Genomic DNA, 11,909 nt, shown 5'->3' on the forward strand with positions numbered 1-11,909 from the left:
GTCTTTTAAAAAGCAGAAACTGATTCCCAAATGTCTGGCACGCAAACACTTTTTTCTTCGGGATGTTTTCCTCCAAACATATCATTTGTACTGTTTCAATTCGGTCAAGGAACCGGTTAAAAAGAGAGAGAGAGAGAGAGAAAAAAAGAACGCAGGGGATTTCGAACTAAAACGATAAAAGAAACGTAGTTTGATAACAAAAACAAAAAACAAGATACGGATTGATTTAATTCTCTTTAGACTTTATTTATTTAGAATTTTGTTATTTCATATTGTTGACTGAAAACAATCTGATTAAAATCCGAGGTAGTGATACGTTACTTTCCCACAACAATGTCCATATTTTTAACAATTACACATGCGTCATCCAGATGACCTGTGAACATTTCTGTTATTGACTTTGTACTTTCTGGTGCGCACGAATCAAACTGACAACTACATGACATAAAACTGTTGGTTACAGATTTGAACCAAGATACAGGATCGTCTTCTCTGCAAAAAATAAAACACACAACAAACAAATTCATTATTCTAGTTTAGATATCAGACAATTCCAACTTTCCCATTTATGTGTACACTTTTTTTTTTTATTTCATTGCAGTTTTTGCTTTTTCATGAGTCCCTACTCACAAATATAACAGGTACAGTCGGAGATTTCTATAAACCCTTTTAAACATTTTTTAAAACTGCCATAAACAATATGCTTTGGCATGCCTTATTTGTTGCATTACTTTTCACTAAGTTCTAAAGACAGACGCTGTTACATTTGCAAAGCCCAACATTTAGGAAAGATATACACAGTATACACACAGACACTAGTTTCACGATATTAGTCATATAGAAAAGCTTATATATACAATACATAAAATGACGATACTCTTCCGTATATGTACTATGTACAAATGTTTTTGATTTATTGAAATATGGTACATGTTTTCTGTATTACAAATAACATAAATCGTTCGAATTCAAAGTATAATTTGCTTTGAAATTTTGGCGTATTAAGTAATGTTTTTTTTTATAAATAAAAGAATGCTTATATACAATTCTTAGTACCAATTTAAGTCATACCTATAGCTAAATTCAATAAATTCATTTCCCTTATCAATCTTATTGTTATCCAAAAATTGATAAGGAAGACAGCATTATTAAAAATTGATAAATCACAATCACAAAATTTGATAACCAGAAGAGGAAGGAGTGATGTTTTAGTCGACGTGGTAGGGACGGGTGGAACATTAGTCGCAGTCATATTTGACATAGATATTCAAAAAAACCATGAAGGCGTCTTTATAACTTTCGAATGGATTAACGAACTACAGATTCAAAATTGAAAAGATTATAAATAAATAATTCATATAAAGCTAAAATAACTGAAATACCGAACTCAAAGTAATATTGAAAATGGAAGTCCCTCGTCAAATGTCAAAAGCAGAACCTCAAAAACATCAAACGAATAGATAACAATTGTCTTATTCCTGACTTGGTACAGGCATTTTCTTATGCAATAATTGGTGGATTAAACCAGGAGTGATAGGTAGCTAAACCTCTCATTTGTATGACTTGCATAAAATTCCATTATATTGAAAAAAATGTTTTCACAAACAGACATAGTATGTAAACATGTCAAACAGGGGTACAGTAGTCAACATTGTGTTTTTCTCTTTCAAGAAATGTGTATACACGAAGCTTGAAATAAGTAGATTATTAATGTTTGACACATAATGTCATTCCTCTCCGCAGTCGTGGAAATAGTTTATTTGGATTTTTTCAAGCAGCAATTCATGTTTGCTCAATTGATTAAAATCTATTCATTTTTTTTGGCGGAGATCTGATTCTATACTTGAATTAGAAATGGAAATTATACTTACGCACAATTGAACGAATCAGGTTTACTAAAAGTGAAACCACCTATGACACCCTGAAGACAACCAACATATCCATGTTGTGCTATATGGTTGTTACTAGAACATGTCAGAAGGGCTTTTACATCTGTAATACAAAAGTATGGGAAGCAATGTTTATATAAGCGGTTACAGACTTGTGTTAAACGTAAAAAAAGTATGGGAAGCAACGTTTATACAAGCGGAAAGAGACTTGTGATAAACGTACAAAAAATATGGGAAGCAACGTTTATATAAACGGATAGAGACTTGTGTTAAACGCAGAAAAGGTATGGGAAGCAACGTTTATATAAACGGATAGAGACTTGTGTTAAACGTAAAAAAAGTTATGGGAAGCAACGTTTATATAAACGGATGGAGACTTGTGTTAAACGCAAAAAAAGGTATGGGAAGCAACGTTTATATAAACGGATAGAGACTTGTGTTAAACGTAAAAAAAGGTATGGGAAGCAACGTTTATATAAACAGATAGAGACTTGTGTTAAACGTAAATAAAGGTATGGGAAGTAACATATATAAACGGATAGAGACTTGTGTTAAACATAAAAAAAGGTATGGGAATCAACGTTTACATAAACGGATAGAGACTTGTGTTTAACGTAAAAAGGCATGGGAAGCAACGTTTATATAAACGGATAGAGACTTATGTTAAACGTAAAAAAGGTACAGGAAGCAACATTGATATAAACGGATATAGACTTGTATTAAAAGTAAAAAAGGTATGGAAAACAAAGTTTATATAAATGGATAGAGACTTGTGTTAAACGTAAAAAAGGTATGGGAAGCAACGTTTATATAAATGGATAGAGATTTGTGTTAAACGTAAAAAGGGTATGGGAAGCAACGTTTATATAAATGGATAGAGACTTTTGTGTTCAACGTAAAAAAGGTATGGGAAGCAACGTATATATAAACGGATAGAGACTTGTGTTTAACTTTAAAAAGGTATGGGAAGCAACGTTTATATAAACGGATAGAGACTTGTGTTAAAGGTTAAAAAGGTATGGGAAGCAACGTATATATAAACGGATAGAGACTTGTGTTAAACGTAAAAAAAGGTACAGGAAGCAACGTTTATATAAACGGATAGAGACTTGTGTTCAACGTTAAAAAGGTATGGTAAGCAACGTATATACAAACGGATAGAGACTTGTGTTAAACGTAAAAAAGGGTATGGGAAGCAACGTTTATATAAACGGATAGAGACATGTGTTAAACGTAAAAAAGGTATGGGGAGCAACGTTTATATAAACGGATGGAGACTTGTGTTAAACGTAAAAAAAAGGTATGGGAAGCAACGTATATATAAACAGATAGAGACTTGTGTTAAACGTAAAAAAGGTATGGGAAGCAACGTTTGTATAAACGGATAGAGACTTGTGTTAAACGTAAAAAAAAAATATGGGATGCAACGTTTATATAAACGGATAGAGACTTGTGTTAAACGTAAAAAAGGTATGGGAAGCAACATTTATATAAACGGTTAGAGACTTGTGTTAAACGTAAAAAAGGTATGAGAAGCAACGTTTATATAAACGGATAGAGACTTGTGTTAAACGTAAAAAAAGGCATTGGAAGCAATGTTTATATAAACGGATAGAGACTTGTGTTTAACGTAAAAAAAGGTATGGGAATCAACGTTTATATAAACGGATAGAGACTTGTGTTAAACGTAAAAAAGGTATGGGAAGCAACGTTTATATAAACGGATAGAGACTTGTGTTAAACGTAAAAAAGGTATGGGGAGCAACGTTTATATAAACGGATGGAGACTTTTGTTAAACGTTAAAAAAGGTATGAAAAGCAACGTATATATATACGGATAGAGACTTGTGTTAAACGTAAAAAAAGGTATGGGAAGCAACGTAAATATAAACGGATGGAGACTTATGCTTTTATAAGTAAAATAAGAAATGAAAAGTAAAATAAGGAATAAAAAGTAAAATCAGGAATGAGTTGACGCCATCGAGTCCTTTGTTTACAAAGGAAAGATTAAGAAAATTTTTTTTCTCTTTATCATCTTTTCCAGTGCAGACTGGTTTGAAAAGTCTGTGACTTGCAATATTCGAAATTATAGCTGTAAGTTTGTATTGGTTTGAATTAGGGTTTGTAACAGTGGTTTCCAAACATAAATTAAACAGAGAAAGAAGTTTTGAAAGTCTATAACCATCGATTGAGAAAAGCAACACATATCTTATCAATCGACAATTACTTGAAACGTGAACAGCTAGTTCATTTCTTCTAGCATTGTTCACAATAATTCAGTTCTAATTCCTATTGTTTACAGTTATTATAAAAAGAAAATATAATTCGCGGAAAACATTTTTTTCTCTTTCAATCCATTGAGAATAATAACATTTTTTTATATAGTCGTTACGTTACCTTTCATTGTCTCGTTTTTACAAAATGACATGACAACGTTCTTTATATGCTTCACTACCTCCAAATAACGTCTTTCTTGTTCAGTGTTACACAAAATTCTCAAAGCTGCAATGTTGTTTTCGTAAATTGGAACAATCTTGCTAAACAACCTAAACAGAAAACTTAAAATTGTAGTTAATGTCCTCTTAACATAAGTAATTAACAAGAGTGTACACGCTGAAACGTCTCGTCTTATTTACTAATCATTGTTATTATGTTGATAGTCCCCAATATAAAGCTTTTCTACAACTATCACATTAACTTAACATGATCCAAGAAAATGAGGTCAAGGTCATATAAACCAAACAAGAAATACATGTACACCTTACAATCATCCAATACACTAAGTATAGTTGACCTATTACTTGTTTCTAAGAAACAGACTTTGACCAATGAACCATGAAATTAAGATTAATGTCAGATGAACTATGCCAGGCAGACATTTACATCTTACAATTTTTCCATACAACAACTATAGTTAACCTATTTTTTATAGTTTAAGAAAAACAGACCAAACACGAAAACTCACTGAACAATGAACCGTGAAAATGAGGTCAAGGGTAAAAAAAAAACTGCCAGACTGACATGCACATCATATAATATTTCCATACACCAAATATAGTGTTAGAAAAAGACCAAATGTCAAAAACTTAACTTTGACCACTGAACCATGAAAATGAAGTCAAGGTCAGATGACACCTGTCAGATAGACATGCACATCTAACAGTCATTCCATACACCAAATAGAGTAAACTTATTGCATACAGTATAAGAAAAACAAACCAAAACTCAAAAACTTACAATCATTCCATACACTGAATATAATAGACCTATTGCTTAAAGTATGTGAGATATGGACTTGACCACCAAAACATAACCTTGTTCACTGATCCATGATATGAGGTCAAGATCAAGTGAAAACTGTCTGAATGGCATGAAGACCTTGAAAGGTACGCACATACCAAATATAGTTACCCTATTATTAATTATAAGAGAGAAATTAACTTTACCATAAAATACCACTGTTTTTATGTAGTCACTGAACCATGAGATGAGGCCCTGGCCAATGGACATGTGACAGACTGAAACTTTGTAACATGAGGCATCTTTATACAAAATATGAAGTATCCAGGTCTTCCACCTTCTTAAATATTAAGCTTTAAAGAAGTTGGCTAACGCCACCGCCGCTGCCGAATCACTATCTCTATGTCGAGCTTTCTGCGACAAAAGTCGCAGGCATGACAATAAATGACTTGATAATTTGACTTCTAAAAATTAATTTCGTGTTATGGAAGTGTATTAAACCTTAATCAACTAGATATGATTATGTGATAAATTCAGCTGAAATGAGTATAATAAATATAGGTGCAAGATATATAAATTGGCACCACGTTAACAATTAATTGATTTTCTGTATAAATTAATGCCTCGTTCACACATACATTTAATTCAAATTGATTTCGAATCTTTTTAATTCTAATTGATTGGAATTGGTTAATTCGATTCATCCAATTTGCATTAGAAATACGATTTTGTTAATACGAATTACAAGTAAACGTCGTTTGGACAGTAAAGCGAATTTGACGTGCATTGCAATTCGAATTAGAATTGACGTTAGGACGTAATCCGTTTCAAATGCGAATTAAACTAATTCGAATTAGGTAACGCGAATTGAATTCGAATAACGTGTGAACTCATCATCAGTTTGTCTTTTTGTAACTGCCTAACAAACAGACAAATTCATCTTGTTTTAATCAACTTTACAAAATGCATATTTAAACGTTTAGAAATAGACTATCAAATGTATGTTTAAGGTCATTAGTCGAAGATAAAAAGACAAAGCCATTACTCGGCGGAAATACAAAAAACAGTCCACAAAACCTACATGTTAAACAACACACCAAAAATTGGGTGATCTTAGACGCTCTTGATTAAAAAGCATATTCTTAGTGGAACGCGTCGAACAGGAACAATTTTAAGCAGGAATAGTTATGCTTAAGTCAAATTATTAATCGCAAAACAACAATCCTTCTTTGTCTTTTCTCACAACGATCTCATGACAGTTTATTATAAAGACAAATCAAAATCGAAAATCTACATGAAATCCAGAAAAGAACAAGCCTCGTTGCTGCTACAGGTTAATCCTCTTCTACTATGTATGCGTCAACTGTCAAGCGAATTAACGCCTCAGTTAAAATGTCAAAATGGAGAATAGGAAACATTCGTAAAATAACCGATCAGACGACTGTTATTTAAAGAACAAAAACAATGAAACCATTTCTCTATTGATAATGAAGTTAAAACCATTCATTAAAATCAATCCAACGTCTACTAAAACACTAATTGCGTATAGCTTGACCGAATGTCTAAGTCGCTAAACGATAAAACAGCAAAATGGGTTCGAATCCTGTTGATGAAAGAATAAATAGTTGCTCCTGCTAACATTGCTCGGCTTAATTTACGTCTGTAGTCTATATCTATGCTGTTATATGTAGGATGCTGAACCGCGATGATACTCTTAATAGTGATTGTCAAACTGAAGTGCGATCGTGGCATTGTGACGCGATCTGTTGTTTTCTAGACCCAAGTAGTAATGCTGCAGTGCGATAGACTAAATGTTCAATGTTTTCTATACTTTTCATTGCATTTCCAGTCCTATTTGAAACGTTGTAGTGTTGATAGTAAATAGCTTAGACAAATAAAAAGCTGTCGTTCGTACAATCGTTCAGAAATAATAGAGGCTACATACGAAGGTTATTTTCCTTTAAAATCTTTGCAATGACTGAAAAACGTTTAAGTTGTTTGAAATCCATGTAAGTCGGAGTGAAACAAAATAAGTGAATAAACTCATCATAGATACCAGGACTAAATTTTGTAAATACGCCAGACCAGGGTTTCCCCTGGGTCAATTATTTTTTTCGCCACCTCTCTCGCCAAAACAGTACATGTTTCGCCACTTAATTATTTTTTTCGCCAAGTAACATAAATATATTTTTCGTTTAAAATTTACCTTTTTTTTCTACCCCCCCTACTTCCCTTAAATAAGATGATTTCACGCCATTGTGTCTATGATTATTCTCTCAAACTTATTTTAGAGTCTACATTTCAACAGATTTTTTTTTAACTTAAAAGGGAAAAATATTCATTGTATTTTAAACAACTTTTCTAAATGAGGAGGCCACTATACTTTAATAATAAAAAAGATATAAGTCCTGGAATATACCAAAATTCATGGACATGTTTTGATCATATAATACCAGTATAGTTCGTTGGGAAAGTTTCCTTAAAAGAAAAATACTGATGCCTTTTGTACTAGTTAAGAAGTGGTTTTTACAACAAAACTAAAGCTTTTATCACATGAAATTGATCCCTCATTTCATGTGTAGTCATTATATTGAAGGGTTACTCTCATTCGAGGGATTGTTCCCAACGTTTTGGAAAGTTTTCTTTCCTTGACCATCGTAAATGAAAAAGTTGAGATGTAATTTTATGCTTGAAACACGTGTGTCACTCAAACGACTTTACAGTAGACTCCCTAAGCAATTACCTATATTAAAGTCAAAGGATAATTATAGGTTTAAATCGGAGATTTTTCTTGCATTTGAACATTTTTCGTCACAACAACAGCTTTCTTTTCTAAACTATCTTTAAAGGAGAGAAGACGTCAAAAGTTAGCTTCAAACACGTGCGTCGCAAAGTGGTAAATAAATTATGTATGTGACATTTAGCGGAAGCCATTTAACCATATAATTTTTTCAAACAATACAATCAACACCTTTGTTAATTAGTCCTTTGTTGTCGATAGCTATAAAATGCAATCAGCTGATCATTGATTTTCTGTCCAAATCTTAATGAGGTCAAGGTGAATTCCGAGTATTGTCTGATCGGGGAAAGTCCGAGAAACTCGAAAAAAAAGTAGATAAACAAGATGGAGGAAATAAATCGTTATAAATATTCCTTTCGCCAATTTCTTTCGCAAATGACGATTTGTTATCGCCACAATTATTCCGCCAGCGGAAACCCTGCGCCAGACGCGCGTTTCGTCTACAAAAGACTCATCAGTGACGCTCGAATCCAAAAAAAGTTAAAAAGGCCAAATAAAGTACGAAGTTGAAGAGCATTGACATCTAAACGGCTGCTGTGATTGAGAAAAAGAAATGAGATATATCATCGGGAGATGGTTTTTATCGCAACTGGAGAAAATATTGAATGTCTGGTATTTATGTATAGTTACTTTAAAATTTGTTCAACTGTCATAATAATTGGATATCTGTATATTTTAAACTAGGAATCGAATCACGTGTCATATGGGCCATCGTACATCAGCGAAAGGACCATTGCACTTCGGCACAGATTATGGCATTTCAGCGACCATATAGTCAGATCATATGTTTTCGTATGTACGTCATACGAATTTGTACTATGCATGTATTTTTGAATGGAAATTGTGGCGTCACAATGCATTCTAAATAGCACGAAAATCCATAAGACAAGGCTATATTTTAAAACTATTTGAGAATAAGAGAATACTTAATTTTAGTGAATTCTCACCCACAAAAATCATCTACCATTCTTGGATCCAAATTATACCCTCCCGTCAATCTATCTTTCTGGACATAACTTTCAAAATCTGGTATTGTCTCTTGTGAAGTGAATTCTTCTGCTAATTCTCGAACTCTATATGTACATCTTTGTGAAGGAATGGGTGGCGGCACTGCTTGAGCAAAACCTACAACGAGAATGACATACAGGGGTAGACGTCATTTAATCACTTTATAACTAATAAAACTAACACCTTAATTAAAGAAACTTTATCAAACTTACCAAGCAAGTTTAGTAACAAGCTTAACATGCCTTCGTCAACATCTTTTCTCTTACGTTATTATAAATTGTAATTGTGAATAACAGTAAAAAAGATTTTAGATAAACACCTTTACTAGGATTTCCAAGCATATTCTGTGACGCGTCGTGTTGCTAATTTATTTACAAACCTGGTAATAAGTCTAAATCAGTAAGTAAAATTTTGGGAAAAAGGACACCGGATTGTAGTTGCGAAATTTGGAACCTATCCACTATCATCTGTGAAACAGATATTTCATAACGGTCAACCAACTCGTGTTGCCGTCCGTAAAATTTAAGAAGGGATGATTTAAAGTTCACCAATTGGAACTCTTGGTTTAATAGCTTCCATGTGAGCGACAACTCTCTATCAAGAAAATCATGATGGGAAATATAAGCCGTGGAAAGTCGTTTTAACTAGGAGATACTTACTCCGTATGCAGGTGCTGCTGGAATGTTGCTACATAGAAATGAAAAGTTCACAATTAGGAAGCTTAAATCATCTTAATTATCTTAACTAGTGTATTTTTTTCTTATTTTTCTTAAATAATAGCAAAAATGTGCACATAAATACCATCTATGATCACAATCATCTAACCACTGATACTTGATATCGATTAAAGCACATTATAAATGTGAGTAATCGAGTATTAAATTAAAGTAAACATCATCACGTTTGCCTGATATTCTCCTTTGATTTTGTTTATCAGTGTCAATATCTTAGAAAAGAATAAGATATTAAGCAGACCTTCTAGGTTTGATACTGTTTTTTAATATCAAGTTTACTGACAAGTACTCACTGAAATGTGGGTTATTTAATGGCAGGTTACCATCAATATATATGAAAGTGAAATTAAAAAACTTTGCAAAATTTTTTTGTCTTTATCTTTGTATAAATTCTGATTCATATGAGTACACATACAAGACGTTAAATAGGGGTGCACAATTAGTACCCATTGAAATAAAAAATTGTTTGTTGACAAATCATTTGATAAAATAGTCAAGCATGATGAGGGTATAATCTTCAATGTATTTGTTGTTTGATGCCACTTTCAGCACTAATTGTACTATTTCGTGGCGGTAAGTTTTTATTAATGGAGGAAGCCGGCATGCCCGCAGAAAAACCTACGACCTTTGGTAGGAAAGCTAGCAATCTAAGTCAATTAAGATTGTAGTCGAGCGCACCTGCATCGTTAGGGATTTGAATTCACAACGTCAGTGTTGACAGGCTAGTGATACAGTAGGTCGACTAATTACACCTTTCGGCAAGCGAGGTCCTTGAAGAAAGTGAAATATCATGGTTATAAGGTGAATGCATTGACCGTAGCAGCAATTTGTCAGGTATTTTATTCATAGTTCTAGACAACTGAATTCAAATATGAATGAAGATGTTGTTGTTCAATAGGTTTTCTTTTGCATTTGATTGCTTAGTACCAAGGACCAATTGAATGGATGATGTGGTGATAAACTCTACCTCCATCTTTGTGAAATACATATTTACTATCTTTGATAAATTTGAATTCTAATGGACAACTTTTGTGTATTTATTGACCAAGAAAAAAGTACGGGTTTTGATCTGAGCGTCACTGATGAGTCTTGTGTAGACGAAACGCTAATCTAAAGTATTACATTATAATCCTGGTACCTTTGATAACTAATTACACCACTGGGACCATGCCACTGCTGGTGGACGTTTCATCCCCGAGGGTATCAACAGCCCAGTAGGCAGCACTTCGGTGTTGACATGAATATCAATTATTTTGTCATTTTTATAAATTTCCGGTTACAAAACTTAGATTTTTAGAATTTTGGGTCCTCAATGCTCTTCAACTTTGTAATTGTCCGGTTTGATAACTATTATAATATGAGCGTCACTGATGAGTCTTATGTAGACGAAATTTGCGTCTTGCGTATTAAAAAGTAAAATCACAAAAATACTGAACTTAGAGGAAAATCAATTCGGAAAGTCCATAATCACATGGCAATTATAATCCTGGTACCTTTGATATTTATTGGTATAGCAATTTAGTCATAGGGTTGAAATTCAGCTACCGCATAACAAATAAGAATTTTTTAGTTTAGTTTAAACAATATTTTATTCAAATAAATTGAATTGGATTGGGCTACAGGCATAGCCTATGTAAGCCCTCTCCACTCAATTTTTTAGTAAGATTAAGTAAGAACTTAAATGAACAATAAACGTATATATCAAGCCTTTTAATTCTAATAAAGAAATATAAATTAAGAACGAACAACGATAAAAAAATTAAACTAAAATTAACTTACATGCTAACATCAAAACCAACATTTTGACAAAATACATCATCTTTGAACAATCAAATGTCTATCTTTGTTGAGGATCCTCTTATAAGGGGATGCATATATACTATTAAACATATAAATAAACTCGAATTAAAAATGGCATATATTAGGTTTTGAAATATAATAGCAACTATTACAATCATAATAACTGTGAGATGTCTATGACATTTGAAAAAAGTTTATTGCCCAGTTTTTATATATTGATAATATGTTGTTGTTAGTTAGGTTAAAATGTGTGTCATATGAAACAACATCCACCCATAAATTTACTGTTTGCAAAAGTATGAATTATTCGAAATACTAAGTATTTTTTTAGTACAGGCATAGATAACATTAGCCGTATTTGGCACAACATTTCGGAGTTTTGGGCCATCAATGCTCTTCAACTTTGTACTTGTTTGGCTTGCTAACTACTTTTATTTG

The 11,909-nt window shown here is 32.7% G+C and overlaps 1 protein-coding gene across 1 annotated transcript; it reads right to left on the bottom strand.

Annotated features, from left to right (window-relative positions):
• Positions 1-221: 221 nt before the first annotated feature.
• Positions 222-11,564, bottom strand: LOC143065317 (uncharacterized). The gene is made up of 5 exons (XM_076238823.1): positions 11,451-11,564; positions 8,877-9,054; positions 4,287-4,435; positions 1,872-1,992; positions 222-492 (listed from the first exon to the last, which is right to left on the bottom strand). The coding sequence occupies exons 1-5, from the start codon at positions 11,488-11,490 to the stop codon at positions 318-320; spliced, it is 663 nt and encodes a 220-aa protein (XP_076094938.1). The 5' UTR covers positions 11,491-11,564; the 3' UTR covers positions 222-317.
• Between the last annotated feature and the right edge of the window lie 345 nt (positions 11,565-11,909).

The sequence above is a fragment of the Mytilus galloprovincialis genome, chromosome 2, assembly GCF_965363235.1.
Source record: "Mytilus galloprovincialis chromosome 2, xbMytGall1.hap1.1, whole genome shotgun sequence".
In the NCBI taxonomy this organism is placed as follows: domain Eukaryota; kingdom Metazoa; phylum Mollusca; class Bivalvia; order Mytilida; family Mytilidae; genus Mytilus; species Mytilus galloprovincialis.